A 19,718-nucleotide genomic window follows, 5' to 3' on the forward strand; every position below is an offset into this window, starting at 1 on the left:
TTCAAAGCAGACGCTTTCACTCATCTGAGATGATTCACGGTCATCACCAAATATCCTATCTACCCAAAAATAAGGCAACCTCATACACCTCAACTTTCTGAATACCTTCAAAGCAGACGCTTTCACTCATCTGAGATGATTCACTGAAAACTACGTGCAGAAAAGTTGGCAGATTTCCAGTAACAGAGACAAATAATGTGGTAGTAATACATTTTCACCCTGAAGGAGCCGCATCTCCAAAATTCTATAAAGTCTGTAAGCAACGCAGGGCAGTCACTCATTACCTCAGTGCCAACTACGAAAATGGATTTTTAAACCTGGCAATGAAGACGCCCCGGCGCACCTGCCACGCTCCTCTGCCTGGGGCTTCTGCAGCACGTGGTTGAGATGGAGGGAAGAAAGGAACCTTTCCAAGGGTCCGGCCCCGAGAGAATCCAGCTGTAGCTCGGGCCTCTGGTCCACGGTCCCGCACACCGCGGCCAAGACAGCCATGCTGACCACCCTCTGAATCTGACTGCCCAGCGTCAGCTCCTGAGGAGGGGACACAATGGGCTCTTATTTAGCACATCAAGTCCCATCAGGAAGGACCCGGGTCTCTGGTCTACGGGAAATCCGGCACCCATCACTCAGCCTTATGACTTCCCTGCAGACGGGCAGTAAACAGGGTAAGGTGGCAATGGGGACAGAGCCATTCCCAGTAAGAAGACAATGTGGTCTCGCATGTGGTGGATGGTCCCTGGGACGAGCACACGATAGAACAGCGACACACAGAGCCCAGCACTGAGGGTGACTCAGCACTTCTCAGCCCGCCTGCTAACACTCCCATGTGCTCACAACAGTCCTGTGGGTCGATCTTATTTTAACTGTACACTGAAGCATGTTTTTCAAAAAAGGCTCCAGGTTACAAATAATTCCTCCAATCAGCTGTACACGACCTCTGGCGAGGTCGCATACCAGCAGCTAAGAGCTGGACTGGCCCCAGACGGGGTCTGCATCCTGGCTGAGCGCTGATCCCAGCACAGCACGAGCATGCATGTTCCACACCTTAGTTTTCCCACCTGCACAATCGGGACAGTAATTGAATCCACTTCACAGGGTTCATGTGAAGATTAAATAAATGGGCTTTTTCATGTAACACACCTGGAGCTCTACATGTAGAAATACAAGGAGGGTAACCAGCCTTAGTTTTCCCACCTGCACAATCGGGACAGTAATTGAATCCACTTCACAGGGTTCATGTGAAGATTAAATTAATGGGCTTTTTCATGTAACACACCTGGAGCTCTACATGTAGAAATACAAGGAGGGTAACCAAGACAGCCTGGATTCACACTTAAAGAGAAGACCAACAATGTCTAACCAAGGAGCAAGAAGCGTCGGCGAAGGCACGGCCACAGAGCACAGCTGCGCAGAGACCGCAGTGGCTCTCAAACGTGCCACCAGTGCTCTTGGCATCAGAAAGGAACTGTCCCCTTCTCGGTCCTTACGTCCCGGTGTCAGCATCTCCACAGATAAATTTTACACATCGACACTGCCAGCATACGAAATACAATTTAGTGTTACCTATGAGCCCACTGTGGTCCTCGTTAACCGCAATGTCACTCCGTGAATTACTAAAGAAAGCCACTTTTTAAGAAAAAGAATTACTGTGGAATGGTTCATGATTTCGTTCTACATTTAAAACCCACCATGTTCTTTCATAACACAAAGAGTAGGACTAGACCAGATGTTGAAGTTTTGATCATTTTCTCTGTTATTTCCTTTTAGGATAGTTCTTGAAAACTACTTTAAACATTAAATTATTAAAGCAGCCGAAAGTAGCTTCTTGGTTTTAGTGGCAGCTGGACTAGTTAGATTACGATTTGGTTTAACTTTGTAAAACATCTCCCGTGTGTTAAGTGAAAATAGCTAAATTTATTGAGGACTTTCCACGTACCTAGCATTGTTCTAAAGATTTAACATGTATGGGCTTGCTTTAATCCCCACATCAACCCGATAATCCCCATTTTGCAGGTGCAGTAAGTGAGGCACAGAGAGGTTGAGTGATTTCCCCAAGGTCACACAGTCAGCAAGGATGAAGCCAGGATTCACACCCAGGAAGTCTAAGTGCAAAGCCTGTGCTCTCCACGCCACTACAGCTTTCTTATGTAATGTTTAAGAAATGCCTTCAGATGTAAGACCTAGCAAGGAAGACACATATATATAAATTACTCCAAAAACAAGACAGAGGAATAAACACTAAAAGATGCATAAAGAGCAACAGGAAAATAAAGAGTGAGATGCAAACCCAAGACGACCTCTAGGAGAAACGAGATTTCAGCTGGACCATAAAGGAGTCACCAGATACTGACGAGCGTGTACTGGAGGGGAGGACATTCTCTGTGGAGGGACCAGACTGGACAAAAGCCTCGAGGAGGGAGACGCGGCCTGTGCTGTGGTCTGTGAAGCTCCACATGGACTAGGCAAAAGCATGAGGTGGGAAGCAAGCACGGAGGGCTCCGACACCAGACTGATGACAGGGACCTTTGCTGGACACGTGCGGCAAGAAACCTGCTACAAGTCCACTGTCTGCCTGTAAATGACTCTACAACTGGAGTCCCTCCGCCTCTGTTACACGTGCATTGTTATGATAGGAGTCCCAGTCCTGACCACATCTTACCACCAGAGGGCACTATTTTAAAAATTAAATTTCAGCAAATCCTTTTCATGGTATCAAAATACTGTGTAACAAGCGATTATGTATTCCACGTGTGCCTTATTCAACAGAACCACAAACCCCGAACCAAAGAGGATTACCTGTCTACTGTCCATCTCCTGAAGATGCCGGATGGATGCATTTTTCAAAGGTGTAACAACTCTCCAAATAGGGTTATTGCTTTTCCACCCGACCTTCACATGGAGATTTATGAGCTCAGTTAATACCGTCAGGTATAAATGGCAGCGATCAAGATCTGCAACCTAAGACAAACACAAAAACAGTAAGGGTACCAGCAGGGTCTGTGATTTTCACAAAACTACAAGAGTTCAGGCAGAAAATAATAAATTGTTTTATTTAAAAGTACTAAAACCAGACACTGAGCAGAGAGAAAGTCATTTCCTGGACGCAGCCTTCCAAAATCTCCCACACAGAGCTAAGGACCGAGTGTCCTCTGCTCACAGTGACTCTCTCTGCATTCAGCACAAGCACAGCACCTTTCACAGCTGAGTTGTCTGTCTCCCCACCAAGATATGAGACCCTGGAAGGCATGTTCTGCCAATTCTTACCTGCCAGGGCTAGCACATCATAAATACTAACAACAATTATAGCAAATGCTACTTCCTTGGTAATCAATTCCCACAAGGAAGATCACTGTACCACCTGCACAACAAAAAGACGAAGCTTCAGAGAGGCTGCATGACTTGCCCAGCAGCTCGGAGCTGGAACTGGGAAGGACACATTATGCACAGGTGGAATCAGGTTCAGTCCAGCTCTACCATTCACTGGCTCTGTGACCTAGGGCAAGATTCCCTACCCATAAAATGGAGACAGTAATATCTATCCATCACAGGGTTTTTGAAAAAATGAAGAGAAAGTACGATAAATGGACTGACACCAAGTGGTGGCCTAAATTCTTACTACTATACCAATGTGTTATTCCTATACCATAGGAGGCCTCCTATGGCACATAGAAAGCACACAGGAAGTATTCATTAATTGGTTTTTACTGAGCATCCACTCTGTGCCAGGTGCTCTGCCCGGTGCTAGGATACTATGCAGACAGCAGGTAACGTTACAGGAGCTGGTGCATCCTCTATACCTAAAACCTACTGTCCCCTACCCTAATTGCATTTAAGAATCACTGATGGAGCTTACACACACATGCAGACACAGGTCTCATTCCAAACCTGCCAAGTCAGAGTCTCAGATATGAGACTCAAACATGCACTGAACATGCAAAGTACTGAAAATATTTTATATCATCTGAAATTCCCCAGACCCTGAAAGTAGATGCATTATCTCCATTTGTTATTATTACCATTTTTTTAATGTATTATCTCCCTTTTGCAGATGAGGAAACTGAGGCTCAGAAGAGCTACATAACTTGCCCAAGGCCACAGTTAGTAAAACAGAAGGAATTGGAAATAGGAGACTCCAAAGTCCATGTTTTTTCCTGCTTACTAAGACTTGCCCCTTGAGAAAATTAGAGTAATTTTATTTTTCAGTTTAATACAGTGACTGCCAGTCGATAATCACTCAAATGATGGTGAGAAGAAAAAATTTATTCCAATGGATACTTACACTAGTTAGCTCATTCAAAGTAAGTCTTCTGAGGATAAATTCAGAGATGCTCTCTGTGGTAGACATGACAAAGTCCTGAAGAAGTGTGAACACCTCATCTGTATGGGAGAAAAGCATACAACTAAAACGACAGAAATAAGTTCTTTGGTACAAATACACCAGATATTCAAGTCAAAGTACAACTGTATTAAGAACATGGGTGGATCACTTACCAAAAATGAATTCCAGTGATATAATGATCACTCATACCATGGGGCGATGTATAATTAATCTTAAAAATCACTAAGAGGTCTAGTTCTGGGTAGGATGGAACAAGGATACACCTCCCTGTATCACTGAATACAGATACAAAACCCAGACAGAATGCGTGGAGCAGCTACATGAAGAGTCTGACAGGTGCAAGGTAGCAGACAGATTCAGAAAGAGGCAGCACTGATGGGCAGTGAGTTCACTTTGTTCCCTCCTGTCCTCCTACAGAAGGGAACCAGATGCAGGAACAGCCAGGAGAGGGGGCAGCACGATGGGCTCCAGCTTTCTGCCCAGAGAATGAGAAAGGAGAACCCCCAGGAAGCAGAAGGCAAGTACTAAGGAGACTCCAGAGAGGGGGGTTCCAGGAAAGCGGCCTCAGAAAGCCGTTCGTGAGCCCCTGGGCTCACCTCCTGGCTGCACACACATGGATCTGAGGCTCACCAGCACACTGCAGATTTTCAGAACTGGACTCGGCTAGCTGGTTAGCTCACTGGTTAGAGTCTGGTGCTGATAGAACTGAACTGACAGAGACCACTGCCCAGGTCCCAGGATGGCCACTGTATAGAATGCAGGTAGCACTGGTCCAAACAGCCATGCAAAGGATTTGAAAACAAGACAGACAGTGGAACCAGCACCCGCAGAAGCTGGGTCAGAACTTGAGGCCTGAACCTAACCAGGCTGACTGTCTGCCAAACATTCTCCAGAGGACTTAAACAAGATCCAGAGTCCTATATCATAATATTAAAAATAGCTAGGATAAAACCCAAAATTATTGGGCGTATGAAGAATCAGGAAGATCCCAGCTCACGTGGGAAAAAGACAATCTACAGACAACACCAATGAGATGGGGCAAAGGTTAGAATAACCTGACAGAGACTGTAAAGCAGCTTTTATAAAAATGCTTCAGGAAGCAATCAAGAACACTCTTGAAACAAATGGAAAAATAGAAAGTCTCAACAAAGAAATAGAAGATACACACAAAAACCAAATAGAAATTTGGTAATCAAAAAGTATAATTAACTGAAATAAATTCACTGGATGGGATCAATAACAGAAAGGAGATAAAAGAGGAAAAACTCAAGTGAACTGGAAAAGAGATGACTGAAAATATGTAATCTGAACAAAAGAGAGAAAAATGACTGGAAAAAAAAAATGAACAAAGCCTCAGAGACCTGTGAGATAATAACAAAGATCTAATATTCACGCCGTCAGAGTCCCAGAAGAGAAAGATTGTGGTGCTGAGAATGTATTTGAATAAAAAAAAAACTGAAAACTTTCCAAATCTGGTAAAGGATACAAACCTACAGACTGAAGAGGTGCAGGGAACCCCAGAAAAGAATAAGCTCAAAGGAATTCATGCCCAGACACAGAACAATCAAACTGCTGAAATCTAAGGATGAAGAAACAAACCTGAGAGCGGAGAGAGACATTACCAGGCAAGAACAATCTGCAGCACTACCGCGTTCTCAAACCTGAGAGCAGAGAGAGACATTACCAGGCAAGAACAATCTGCAGCACTACCGCGTTCTCACGAGAAACCTCGGAAGCCAGAAGCTAGTGGAGTGACGTTTTTAAACTGCTGCAAGATAAGATCAAACCAGAATTTCATATCCAGCAAATGTATACTTCAGAAATGAAGGTGAGATACAGACATTCTCAGATGGAGGAAAACTAAGAGAATTCATCGTCAATAAACCTGTTTTAAAAGAAATATTAAAAGCAGCTTTTTGAACAAAAGAGATATGATGCCATAGGGAATGTGGAACATTGGGAATGAAAGACAGGCAAAAGAAACCCGTCAACATCTAAGTTAACATAACGGCTCTTTTCTCTTGAGTTCTTTAAAATCTGTTCAATGGTTGAAAGCAAAAAATTTAATATTGTCTGCAGGGTTCTCAGTCAAGATAAGACAACTGCCACAGAGGAGGGAAGAAGGTAAAGGGACCTCTCCAGAAGGTGGGAAGTTTCTGCATTCACTTCAAAAGGAAAATACAAATTCTAAACAGACTGCAAAAAGTTAAGTATGTACACTGCAATCCTGAAGCAAGCACTAAAATAAACCCATTTTGGACATTTATTCAAAAGCACAATAGATAAATTGAAATGAAATACTAAATGATGTTCAAACTGCCCAAAAGAAGCCAAAAGAGGGGAAGAAAGAAATGAAAAACAGAGGGAATACAAAAAAAGGAAATGAGAGACCTAAATCCAAACATATATGTATAGTCATATGCCACATAATATTTCAGCAAATGACAGACCACATATATGACAGTGGTCCATTAAGATTATAATATCACATATTTACTGTACCTTTTCTCTGTTTAGACATGCTTAGATATGCAAAAACTTAGCACTGTGTTACAATCAGCCACACAGTATGCAGTCCAGTAACATGCTGTGCAGGTTTGTAGCCTGGGAGCCACAGTCTACACCATCTAGCCTAGGTGTGTAGTAAGCTGTACCATCTAGGTTTATGTAACTACACTCCGATGTCCACACAACGACAAAACTGCCTAACAACACACTCTCAGAATGCATCCCTCTCATTAAGCAATGCATGACTGTAATTATGTTAAATGCAAATGGTCTACACCAATTAAAAGATAGAGATTATCAGAATGGATAAAAAGTCATGGCCCAACTATCTGCTGTCTATAAGAAATTCACTTCAAATATAATGATCTAAATACAATAAAAGTAAAAGGGCGGAAAAAAATATATGATGCAAATTCTAATAAAAAAAATAGGAGTTTTTATATTACTATCAGACAAATCAGATTTCAGAGCAAAGAAAATTACCAGAGATAAAAAGGGACATTACATAATGATAAAAGAGTCAACTCACCAAGAAAACTACGTTGTAAATGTCTATCTCCTAACAACAGAACTTCAAAATACATGAAGCAAAACCAACAGAACTAAAAGGAGAAAAGAACAAATCCAAAATGATAGCTGGAGACTTCCACTTTCATCCCTCAGTAACAGGTAAAAGGAGTAAACAGAAAATCAGCAAGGAAATAGAACTGAAAAAAACCATGAAAACTCTTGAATATAACTGATATTTATAGAACACTACACCTGATAGCAGAACACACATGACTTTCAGTGTACATGGAACATTCACCAAGATAGACCATATCCTACATTATAAAACAAACCTTAAATTTTTAAAAAGTGAAATCGTACAAAGCATGCTTTCTGACCACACTGGAATTAAAATAGAAAGCAATCACGGAAACATAACAAGAAAGTCTTCAAAGTTTCTAAATAATTCATGGGTCAAAGAGAAAGTCTCAAGGAAAATCGGAAAATATTTTCAACTGAAATTGCAACCTATCAAAATTTGTGGGGTGCAGTTAAAGCGAAACTTGGAGGAAAATTTATAGCATTAAATGTTATTTTAGAAAACAAGAAAAGGTCTGAAGTCAGTAATGTAAGCTTCTACTTTAACACAGAAAAAGGCAAAATAAACCAAAAGCAAACATAAAGAAGCAAACAAAGCGCAGAAATCAATGAAACTGAAAAGAGGAAAATCTATATAGAAAAATCAATGAAACCAAAAGCTGGCTCTTTGAAAAGGGGTCAATGAAATGGTAAACCATGAGCATATCTCACAGAGAGAGAGAGAGTGAGAGAGAGAGAGAGAGAGGAATGAGAACACAAGTCAGACTATCAGGAATAAAAAAAGGGACATTACCACATTACAAGGATGAGGGAACACAGACAACTCTAGAAATAAAATTGTCCCTATTCACAAATGACATGACTATCTACAAAGAACATCCCAAGGAATCTATTAAAAAAAAACTCCTGGGGCCGGCCCGGTGGTGCACTGGAGAGTGCGCTGCTTGGGAGTGCGGCGGCTCTCCCGCCGAGGGTTCGGGTCCCATGTGGAGACCGGTTCCCGCTCACTGGCTGAGCGCAGTGCGGACGCAACACCAAGGGTTGCAATCCCGTTGCCGGTCCCCAGTATGGGCATGACACCGAGGGTTGCGATCCCGTTACCGGTCAGTAAAAAAGACAAAAAGGAAAAAAAAAAAAAAAAAAACTCCTGGAACTATGAAATCCTTCAGCAAGGTCACAGATTACAAGGTCAACAAATAAAAATCAACCATATTTCCATATACTAGCAATGTACAGTTGAAAACCAAAATTTTTTAAAAAATCATTTACAATAGCTTCCCCCCCAAAATGTACTTAGATATGAATCTAACAAAACCTATGTAAGATATACATGCTGAAAACTATAAAAATGTGATGGAAAAAATCAAAGAAACCTAAATAAGTAGACAGACATACCGTATTCAAGCATTAAATATCTCAATACAATAAAGGCAATTTTCCACAAATCTATCTACAGATTTAATGCAAATCCAATCAAAATCCCAGCAGGATTATTTTTGTAGATACAGACAAGCTGATTATAAAATTTATATGGAAAGGCAAAAGAGCTACAACAGCTATAGGTAGCATAAAGAAATATTTACTTCCTCGGATACACCCAAACCATTAGATCAAAATACATTTAATTTGAGATTACTAGGGCAAACCCAGGTCTTGGAGAAAGAGAACAAAATGACATAAAGAAAAGCACCTGCTGTCAACGCTTCCAATGTCCCTGTCCTGCCATGGTAGTTCCTCTCAATAGCACTTTACAGGAGGGCTCTGCTTCACTCTCCAGACACCCCTGTCATGGCCACATCTCTGAACGTAACACCCTTTCAAAACAATGTACTAACTGTGTGCAAAGGTCCAACCAGGATGGCGTTCATGGTGTCATGGTGGTGTTTCCTACTCTATGCCTCAGTCAATTGACAGCAGCACACTAAATCCCAAAAGAAGTGATACCAGAATCAGTCAAAGAGTTATCTCAGTTATTACTAAAAAAAACAACAACAAAAACCCAGAAAATAAGTACTGGTGAGGATGTGGAGAAATTAGAACTCTTGTGTACGGCTGGTGAGGATGTAAATGGCACAGCCACTGTGGGAAACAGTGTGGTGGTTCCTCAAACACTTACACACAGCACCACCATCTGATCCAGCAATTCTACTTTTGAGTATATACCCCAAAGAATTGAAAGCAGCAACTCAAACAGATATTTGTACACCCATGTTCATAGCAGCATTATTTGATAGCATAAAGAAATATTTACTTCCTCGGATACACCCAAACCATTAGATCAAAATACATTTAATTTGAGATTACTAGGGCAAGCCCAGGTCTTGGAGAAAGAGAACAAAATGACATAAAGAAAAGCACCTGCTGTCAACGCTTCCAATGTCCCTGTCCTGCCATGGTAGTTCCTCTCAAAAGCACTTTACAGGAGGGCTCTGCTTCACTCTCCAGACACCCCTGTCATGGCCACATCTCTGAACGTAACACCCTTTCAAAACAATGTACTAACTGTGTGCAAAGGTCCAACCAGGATGGCATTCATGGTGTCATGGTGGTGTTTCCTACTCTATGCCTCAGTCAATTGACAGCAGCACACTAAATCCCAAAAGAAGTGATACCAGAATCAGTCAAAGAGTTATCTCAGTTATTACTAAAAAAAACAACAACAAAAACCCAGAAAATAAGTACTGGTGAGGATGTGGAGAAATTAGAACTCTTGTGTACGGCTGGTGAGGATGTAAATGGCACAGCCACTGTGGGAAACAGTGTGGTGGTTCCTCAAACACTTACACACAGCACCACCATCTGATCCAGCAATTCTACTTTTGAGTATATACCCCAAAGAATTGAAAGCAGCAACTCAAACAGATATTTGTACACCCATGTTCATAGCAGCATTATTTGTAATAGCCAAGAGGTGGAAGTAGCCCAAATGTCAATCAACAGATGAAGGATAAACAAAATGTAGAATATCCATACAATGGAATAGTATCCAGCCTTGAAAAGGGATGAAATTCTGACACATGCCACAACACAGATGAACCTGAAGACGTTATCCTAAGTCACAACAAGCCAGACACAGCAGGACAAATACTGTATGATTTCACTTAAATGCTGTACCTACAATAGTCAGATTCTTAGAGACAGGAAATGGCACAGTTGCCAGAACCTGGACAGAAGGGGGAACGGGTGTTAGTGTTTAATGGGTACGTTTCAGTAGCGGAGGATGAAAGTTCTGGAGATGACTGGGGTGATGACCACACAACCATGTGAATGTGCTTAATGTCACAGAACTACACACCTAAAAATGGTGAAAATGTAAATTTTATGCTGTGATATTATCCAAAACCGAACTTCTCATCTTTACTCCAAAACCTGCTCTAACTTGTCTTTCTAATCTCAGTTAAAGGCAACTCCATCTGTCTAACTCCTCCAAAAATCAAATAGCCTTTGAGTTCTCTCTTCTTCTCACAGCCCACATCCAACCCAAGAGCAGATCCTGTAGGTGATACCATGAGAATACAACCACACACGGCACTGGGATGTTTCAGCCAGCGATGGACCTCCACACACAATGGTGGTCGGAGCAGCAGGCTACACCTCAGCACCCAGGCATGCAGCAGGCTGTGCCATCTAGGTCTGTGTAAGCGCACTCTAGGACGTTCACCCAAGGATGATATCACCTAAACACGCATTTCTCAGAACACATTCCCGTCGCCGAGCAACACGTGACTGTATATCCAAATTCTTAACACAATTCACTGCATCCCGCATGAGTCACGCTAGCACCTGGCACAAGCCTAGGGGCTTATCTTCTGGCTTTTACTCTTGCCTCTCTGTGGTTTATTCTCAATACTACTGCCAGAGTGAGCTTTTAAAACTGAAGTCAAATCCTAACACTCCTCAGCTAAAACCCTCTAATAAAAGTCAGTACCCTGAAAATGGTCAAAACAAAGTCCTACTCAACACCCACCCCCACCCCTCACCTCTCAGAGTGCATCTCCTATAGCTCACACCTCACTGGCCTCCCAGCTGCTCCTGAAACTGCCAGCTCTCACAGCAGGGCCTCTTCCAGCAAGACCTCCCCTACGTAGGTCATGCTTCCTCCCCCAGTTCTTTAACTCTTACATCCCACAGGTGAGAACATGAGATGTGCACACACCTACTTGGAAAAATGCTTCTGCATACCTTATGGAGTATGCACATTCCCCAAGAAAGGTCAGTTTCATTCCTGGTTGCACACTCTGGAGAGACTCACACAGGCACCAGAAGACATGTGGAAAAGTGTTCATAGCAGCACTGTACATAACAGTAATAAACTAAATACAATCCAATGTCCGGCAATAGGAGCATGCGGACATTGAGATGTCATCAAACAATGGAAGGTTACACAACATGGAAAATACCAAAGTGTTAGAAAGATGGATAAATGTTAGAAACATGATGAATGAGAAAAGTTACAGAAGACTTCTGACAGTAGGATACCATTTCTATAAAGCTCAAAAGCAAGAAAACTCACGAATATGTTGTGAAACCCATGCATACATGGTCAACCAATCTTTTACAAGGGTGCCAAGAATACAAAATGGGGAAAGGATAGTTTCTTCAATAACTGGTGCTGGGAAAACTGGATATCCACATGCAAAAGGATGAAACTGAAACCTTATCTCAGACCATACACAAAATGGATTAAGGACTTAAGACCTGAAACCATAAAACTGCTAGAAGAAAACACAGGGGAAAAGCTCTTTGACATTGGTCTTGGCAATGATTGTTTGAATATGACACCAAAAGCACAGGCAACAAAAGTAAAAATAAACGAGTGGGATTACATCAAACCAAAAAGCTCTTGCACGGCAAAGGAAACAACAAGATGAAAAGGCAACCTATGGAACGGGAGATGATCACGTCAACAAAGGGGGCAAAGTTTCAGTTATGCGAAATAGATTCTGGAAATCTATACAGAACAGTGACTGACAGCGACTGTATTATATACTTAAAATCTGCTAAGAGGGTAGATCTTATGTTAAGTGTTCTTACTACAAATAGTCATAATAATAGGGCAGGAGGAAACTCTGGAAGGTGATGGATATGTCTATGACCCTGTGATGGTGATGGTTTCACAGGTGAATGCTTATCCCCAAACTCATCAAGATGTATGCATTAAACATGTATAGCTTTTTAACATGTCAACACCTCAATAAAGTGGTTTAAAAAACCAACAGGTAAATACTGCATGTTTTCACTCATATGTGGAGCTAAAAAGAAAAAAAAAAGTTGAGTGTATAGAAGTAAAAAGTAGAATTGTGGTTACTAGAGGCTGGGAAGGGGAACGGGGAGAGAGAAAGGAAGAGGGTGACTAAGAGAAAAATCACAGCTAGACAGGAAAAATAAGTTCTGTGGTGTACAGGAGCACCAGGCATCTATAATCAACAATAATGTACTGCACGTTCTCAAATGGCTGGAAGAAAGGAGCTCCAATGTTCTCACCACAAAGAAATGGTCAATCTTTGTGATGATGGGTATGCTAATTACCCTGATTTGATCATCACATGCTTTATACACATGTTGAAATATAACTCTGAACCCCACAAAAATGTACAACCAATTCGTGTCAACTAAAAATTAAATAAAACAATATACCATTGAGGGATATCTATACATGTGGTAAAAACCCTTTTCTAAAATGCAAGGAAGTGATAAAGATAAAAGTCAAAATAGGGAGACAAAAGGTAGGGACTGAGGATTGACAGGTAAATCTGTTCTTAGGCTGGGTGCTGAGTTCACAGGCATCCAATTATTTTGCATTATAACATATAACCACCACGTGCTCTTTTGTTTGTGTCAAATATTGCAACATTTTTTCAAAGATGTCCCACACAGAAAGCACTGGGCCGCACCAAATAGTCGGGACATGTTAAATGAAGCCAAATGTACACCCTTAAGGAGATCAAAATCCTACTAAAAGTTACTGTTACATTCACGGCACTTGGTTCTGCTACCGTCATCCAAACTTCCAGAATCTGGAAACTAGCTTTAATATCTCACAGGCATATATTAAAACCTAACCTTATCAATATTGTTCTCGGGTTTATACCAATGCTTCTCTAGAATTTTTAAATAGCAAACTTCTAAAACTGCAAATGAAACTGGTCAGAAAGGAAATTAAGGTTCACCTGTCAATACTATTATCTCTGATGTCCATGGGTTTTCAACTGCTGTTTTACATATATCTTGGTTTAAAGAAAGAAGAGCCCGATGCTTCTATCTACGACCACTATACTTTCTGTATGAAGTATTTTCTACTTAAAAGGTGCTCAGAGATTAACATGCTCGTATTTAAAAATAAGTAATTATAAAATGGCTACCGCTCTCAAGCCTTAGCTTACTTTCTACAACATCCAGCAGCAGGGCAATTACAAATGGACCTTGCTTAAACATATATAAAATACTGATTATTTCCAATGGTCTAGAAATAAATGAGCAAGCATAAATTTTTTAAAAAAAGGCAAATGAAATCACATTCTAAAATTGACAGTAACGATGTGTATAAACCACGAGTCTGTCCACTCCACGAGGCAGAGGTTGCTCCCACACCACTATTCCCAGCACCACCCAGAGACACTCAGTAAATATCTGCTGAATGAGTGAAGCTTTATTTTTATTTTAAAAGATCAGGAAGTTCCCCTCATTCTAAATACCAATGACATACCAAGCAAGACGCCAACAGAAACCTTTTATCCTCACCATCTTGGGTCCTGGGACCTTTCGACATGCACATGTGCAGTAACTTCAGCAGAAGCTGGAGGCATCTGTCAGTCTTTGGCAAGGGCACGTAGGCGTTTGTACCAAACTTCATCAGGGCGTCCAGAAGAGGGTCTAAGAAGATTCTCAACACATTCTGTGTCCGCTGCTTTTCACTAGATAGTAAAGGACATCCACAAACCAACCATCTCAGAAACATGAAGAAATTATTTTCTACCTATACTCTGTGGAATTGGTTAGCTAATGGACTCAGTTAGCCAAGTTACTCTTACAGATGACTGAACCCTGCAGCACCTATGAGAACTGATCTTTCAGTCTGTGCTTCCTCCTGAGTGCAGCCATTCACTAGAGAAGAAAGCACAGGGAAGAACAGCTCTCCTAAACTCTCAGCACCTGGATCCCAACCCCACTCATCTGCAAATTAAACTGCCAAGACCCTGCCTCCATAATATAAAACAAACAAACAAACAAAACACAAAAAAAGAAAAACCCAAACAAATTAGTCAAGAAAATGAGACATGTTTAAAAGAAAAATACAAAAAACTAGGATTTATGAAAAACTGTTATGACCAACTTTAGTACTAAAACTTTGATTTGATGTAAATCTGAAAAACCCAAACAAATTAGTCAAGAAAATGAGACATGTTTAAAAGAAAAATACAAAAAACTAAGGATTTATGAAAAACTGTTATGACCAACTTTAGTACTAAAACTTTGATTTGATGTAAATCTAATTAACTGTATATTATGCAAATATACTACCTCATCTACATAATGAAGCTGCTTATTGCCACATATATAATCTAGTGAGAATTGGTCCGGTCCCATTCTCAATATATAAACAAAATTGTTTTATATTTATTACCTTTTCTTTTCTTAAATACACATTTTACAAAGAGGTCATATCCAGAATTTTTTTTTTTTTACCTCATCTTATGATAGGATCTTAAAACCCATTCTCCTAATACTGATATAAAACCAGTGATTATTATAGATAGGTTTTTTTTTTTAACCTTCTCCAATTTAACATTACATTGTTAAATTTAGTTTAACATTTAATTTGCCAACCTAAGAGAAATCAATATGCCCTTATTCCTATTTATTTACTGTTAACTTTAAACAATTCTTTAGTATTATTTACAAAGTTCTAGTTCCTCCGTTAATATCTTGTGATCAACTCTATACCAATTACTGAAAAGTCTGAATACACATCTGACTGGCCTTTGCTTAAAATAAGCTTTCTTTTCAATTACAGAAATAATTACCTATATTGAGTCTTCATTCCTTCCACATCCACTGCCAGCAAGACCATCAAAGCAATAAGCTTGGCTTCAAACCAATCCGGCATGACGCAGTTTTCTCCTGCTTTAGGAACAATAGGTAAGGTTTACGAAGCATTAAAAAAATCCTTCAAAAATGATACTTCAAAACAACACAGCTAAGTGATTATGCCTGGCCAATATTAAACCACTAGAGAAACACAGCTGAGATGAAATACAGTAGAACACCCCCCGGCAGGGCACATGATCACACATCTGGTACTGGAAGAGGAACAAAATCCTGTCTGCCTGCTGGAGCTGTGCCCAGGCCGGGGGCCACAGACACAGGGCCCCCTACGCTCACAGGATGCACAGCAGTATGGGAGAAAAGCATGGACCAGAGAATAAGCACACAGCTGTAATGCTGTAAGTGCAGTGAGGACTCAAGCAGGGCGGGTGGAGCTACTGGAGGGTCCATCAGAAAGACACACCCACATCGGGGAGCGAGGGGACATTTCCCTGAAGAAATGACAGTCTCAGCATGATGGCTGAGAAGGAATGAGATCAGGGAAGGGGACAAGAACCATCCAGACCAAAGGAAGAGCATGTCATGGGTCCTCTGGCAGGACAAGACACACTGCACTCCAGGACATAGAAGGATGCCTGTGTGTACACTACGTGAGAGGGAATGGCCAGAGACGACGTGACAGAAACAGGTGGGGAGAGACAGGAAAGTTTGTGGGCCACGTCTGTGCCCTGAAGACAAAGTCACTAAGGGCTGATGGACGTGTACACAAAGAAGGGGAGGGGAAATGTGCACAACAGAAATTTGTGTTTTGAAAATATTTCTCTAGGTACAATGTGGAAAAGAGACTGTAGGAGAAGCAAGACGAGATGTCAGGTAACCAGGTAAGGAGGACCTCCACTAGCTCAGCTGAGAGACAAGACTGCCCCGAAGTGTAACCAGAACGGGGATGGAATACACAAGGACACAAAGGCTATGGGGCCTCGGACCTGGGTTGGATCCCCAGGCTGTATTTACTTTAGTAGGGACTAAAATTTATTTACTTGTATAGGCCTTACAAAAGAGTCTTCCATGTAACAGCACAGAAAATTTACTAGACAATAGAGGGAATGAAACAAAAAAGAGAAATGTTCCAGAAGGATAAACTCATGTATTTTGGAAAGATAATTATCTGATCATGTAAGACCTATTCTATGATCAGATTAGAGAAATCACTAGATGACAATGACTTGGTCTGAGACAAAGCTGGGAAATTTAAGACATGTTAAATTGAAAGCTGTAATTTCCCAAATTATGACTAATGACTGTAATGAAGAGGAAGCATTAGAAATGTAAAAAGAATCCTAATTAATGAATCTGCTAAGAGTTCTTCCCTCGTGCGGTCTTACACATGTCCTTAGAGAAGGGATCTCTGCAAAGACCTGGTGAAAAGAAAGGACTAACAAAATCATCCTCTCAAACATAATTTTTCTCTAAAATTGTTCCTCATAATCAGTTCATATTAAACGTAACACTTTGAAAACAAAACAACAAAAAAAGATGAACCAAGTTGCTGACACATACTTCCACTAAGGCTCCAAAAACACATCTATAATATCTCGCTCACAAGGACTCAGTAACTATGGAGTGAATGAATTCATTCATTTGTGTCCAGTTCCTACTCAGGCAACTTATTAGCTTCTTGAAACATATAAAATAGCTTAAAATCTCAAGTCTTAGAACAGATAAGGGACAAGTTAGGAAACAATATCTTTATATTCTGTTATATTATTTGTCTGAAATACAAGTTTGACATAAGGAAATCATCACTCATTGGGTTAGGCCTAAATCCTGATCTAAAAAACTAGTCAAAAGTTCTTCAAAAATATTTTGGTTGTATTGATCCATAAAAATGATTTCAGACTTACTTTCCCAAGCAGGTGACTTAACATATTCCTGAACTAGGTTCTTCACATAAGCATTTAAAGATGTTTCATGAAGTCCAACAGAGGTACAATTTGAGGACTGCCTAAAATAGCTTTCATTTACACGTAACCAGTCACAGAGCTGGAAAAGAAGGTAGTTATTACTTCATTTTACAAACCGAATGAACAAAGAGGGTTTCTAATTTCCCTAGGCCAGTTTTCTTTCATCCACAATAAACTGAATTTAAAACAGTGAGTACAACAAATAACCATTTATTGTCATGACTGAGATCCACAGTACATACAGAAAAAAAAAGTGTATATATGTATATATGTATGTATATGTGTATATTTGTATAAATATATAGATATACACAGATATGTACGTTTGTTTTCTAATCTGCCTCAAAGAATTTTATAGATTTCATTAACAGACAAGAATTTCTGTTTTTTTTTTTTTTTTTAAAGATGACCAGTAAGGGGATCTTAACCCTTGACTTGGTGTTGTCAGCACCACGCTCACCCAGAAATGAACAAAGAGGGTTTCTAATTTCCCTAGGCCAGTTTTCTTTCATCCACAATAAACTGAATTTAAAACAGTGAGTACAACAAATAACCACTTATTGTCATGACTGAGATCCACAGTACATACAGAAAAAAAAAGTGTATATATGTATATATGTATGTATATGTGTATATTTGTATAAATATATAGATATACACAGATATGTACGTTTGTTTTCTAATCTGCCTCAAAGAATTTTATAGATTTCATTAACAGACAAGAATTTCTGTTTTTTTTTTTTTTTTTAAAGATGACCAGTAAGGGGATCTTAACCCTTGACTTGGTGTTGTCAGCACCACGCTCACCCAGTGAGCTAACCGGCCATCCCGATATGGGATCCAAACCCGTGGCCTTGGTGTTATCAGCACCACACTCTCCCGAGTGAGCCACGGGCCAGCCCAACAGACAAGAATTTCTAAAGTCTAATATAAAATGCACATTTTGATAAGTTGTTCTAAAGAACATCTCTGTGAAAACACATTATGTAAAACAAATTACAAGCTTAAATTAAAACTGCTTCTAGGTTCATATACTAAAACAAGAGCTTTTATTTTTGAATGTAGAATTCGAAATATAAGTTATAATTAAAGTTCCTACTCTCCTCACAAGTTTATTTTCTATCATGTGTACATATCAAAATGTATTAATTTAAAAGAGAAATACTGTCCTAGACTTTCTCCATTACATCTTAGAAGACTGACAAAAATAAAGCAAAGAATTTCACAATTAATCTTCGATCACATGTAATTGTACATTTTTCATTTTAAAATGTAAATATGTCCTGAATTACTTTTTTATATTCTCTCTCTTAATACACAAAAATAAAGCAAAGAATTTCACAATTAATCTTCGATCACATGTAATTGTAAATTTTTCATTTTAAAATGTAAATATGTCCTGAATTACTTTTTTATATTCTCTCTCTTAATACACAAATTCAATAAATTAGTTTAAATGTGAAGAAAATAATTATGAATCCATTAAGGTCATCCAAAATCACATATAAGGACAAGAAAGAATAACACATCACTTGACCAAAGATGAAACTGTTGAATGACTGAATTAATGAATTGGTCAAGAATAAAACTGATACCCCACAGACACCAGTGAACGGGCAGTTCACTTAACACAGGACAGCAGTTCTGTGCAGGTTTTTTAACCAAGTCAGATATTAAAACGCAATCTAACAGTAAGGTCAGCCAGTATTTATCTTTTAACTACACAGTTTTCTTTCCGTTCTTTATATTCCTCTGAACTGAGCCTAATCTGAAGCTTTCTATGTGCATTTTCTCATTTCTATTAAGTTTTTCAAAGACTTATTAAATTATTTTCAATCTCACCTCTGTCCACAATAAAGTCCCTCGTCCCAAGGACTCCTCTTGTCTCAAAGACATGAGAAAAGCCGAGACATCTGAAAGTGACACTTTCTCCTGCGCAGGGTAAGGGGGTTTTGAAAACGTTACTCACCTTAATATGTTTGATTGAATAAAATAAAATCACTGTGGCAGCAACTATGTATACTATTTAAAACAGAATATTATTAGTTAAAAGAAAGCTGTATTTTGAAAAGAACATATTACTCGACTTTTAAAATGAAGATTTCAGTTGCAATCTTTCATTATATAACATGAAAGATTATTTTTAAAATCTATTTTCCTTACAGCTGAGGTTACTATCTTGAGCAAAGACAGTTACAATCATTAAAAAAAAAGAGATCATTCTATAATAAGAAATTACTTTCAATCAAAAAGTGATTTTTTTCAAAGTGGTT

The 19,718-nt window shown here is 39.7% G+C and overlaps 1 protein-coding gene across 1 annotated transcript in view; it reads right to left on the reverse strand.

Annotated features, from left to right (window-relative positions):
• The window catches only part of TARBP1 (TAR (HIV-1) RNA binding protein 1), a 62,015-nt gene that overhangs the window by 25,518 nt on the left and 16,779 nt on the right, over nt 1-19,718 (reverse strand). The window contains exons 8-14 of the mRNA XM_008584726.1: nt 19,288-19,377; nt 17,386-17,524; nt 15,460-15,556; nt 14,177-14,349; nt 4,280-4,377; nt 2,797-2,958; nt 344-531 (exon numbers count right to left, since the gene is read on the reverse strand). Of these exons, the coding sequence (XP_008582948.1) occupies nt 344-531; nt 2,797-2,958; nt 4,280-4,377; nt 14,177-14,349; nt 15,460-15,556; nt 17,386-17,524; nt 19,288-19,377 (947 nt within the window). The remainder of the gene's footprint in view (nt 1-343; nt 532-2,796; nt 2,959-4,279; nt 4,378-14,176; nt 14,350-15,459; nt 15,557-17,385; nt 17,525-19,287; nt 19,378-19,718) is intronic.

The sequence above is a fragment of the Galeopterus variegatus genome, unplaced genomic scaffold, assembly GCF_000696425.1.
Source record: "Galeopterus variegatus unplaced genomic scaffold, G_variegatus-3.0.2 Scaffold3348, whole genome shotgun sequence".
Lineage (NCBI taxonomy): Eukaryota > Metazoa > Chordata > Mammalia > Dermoptera > Cynocephalidae > Galeopterus > Galeopterus variegatus.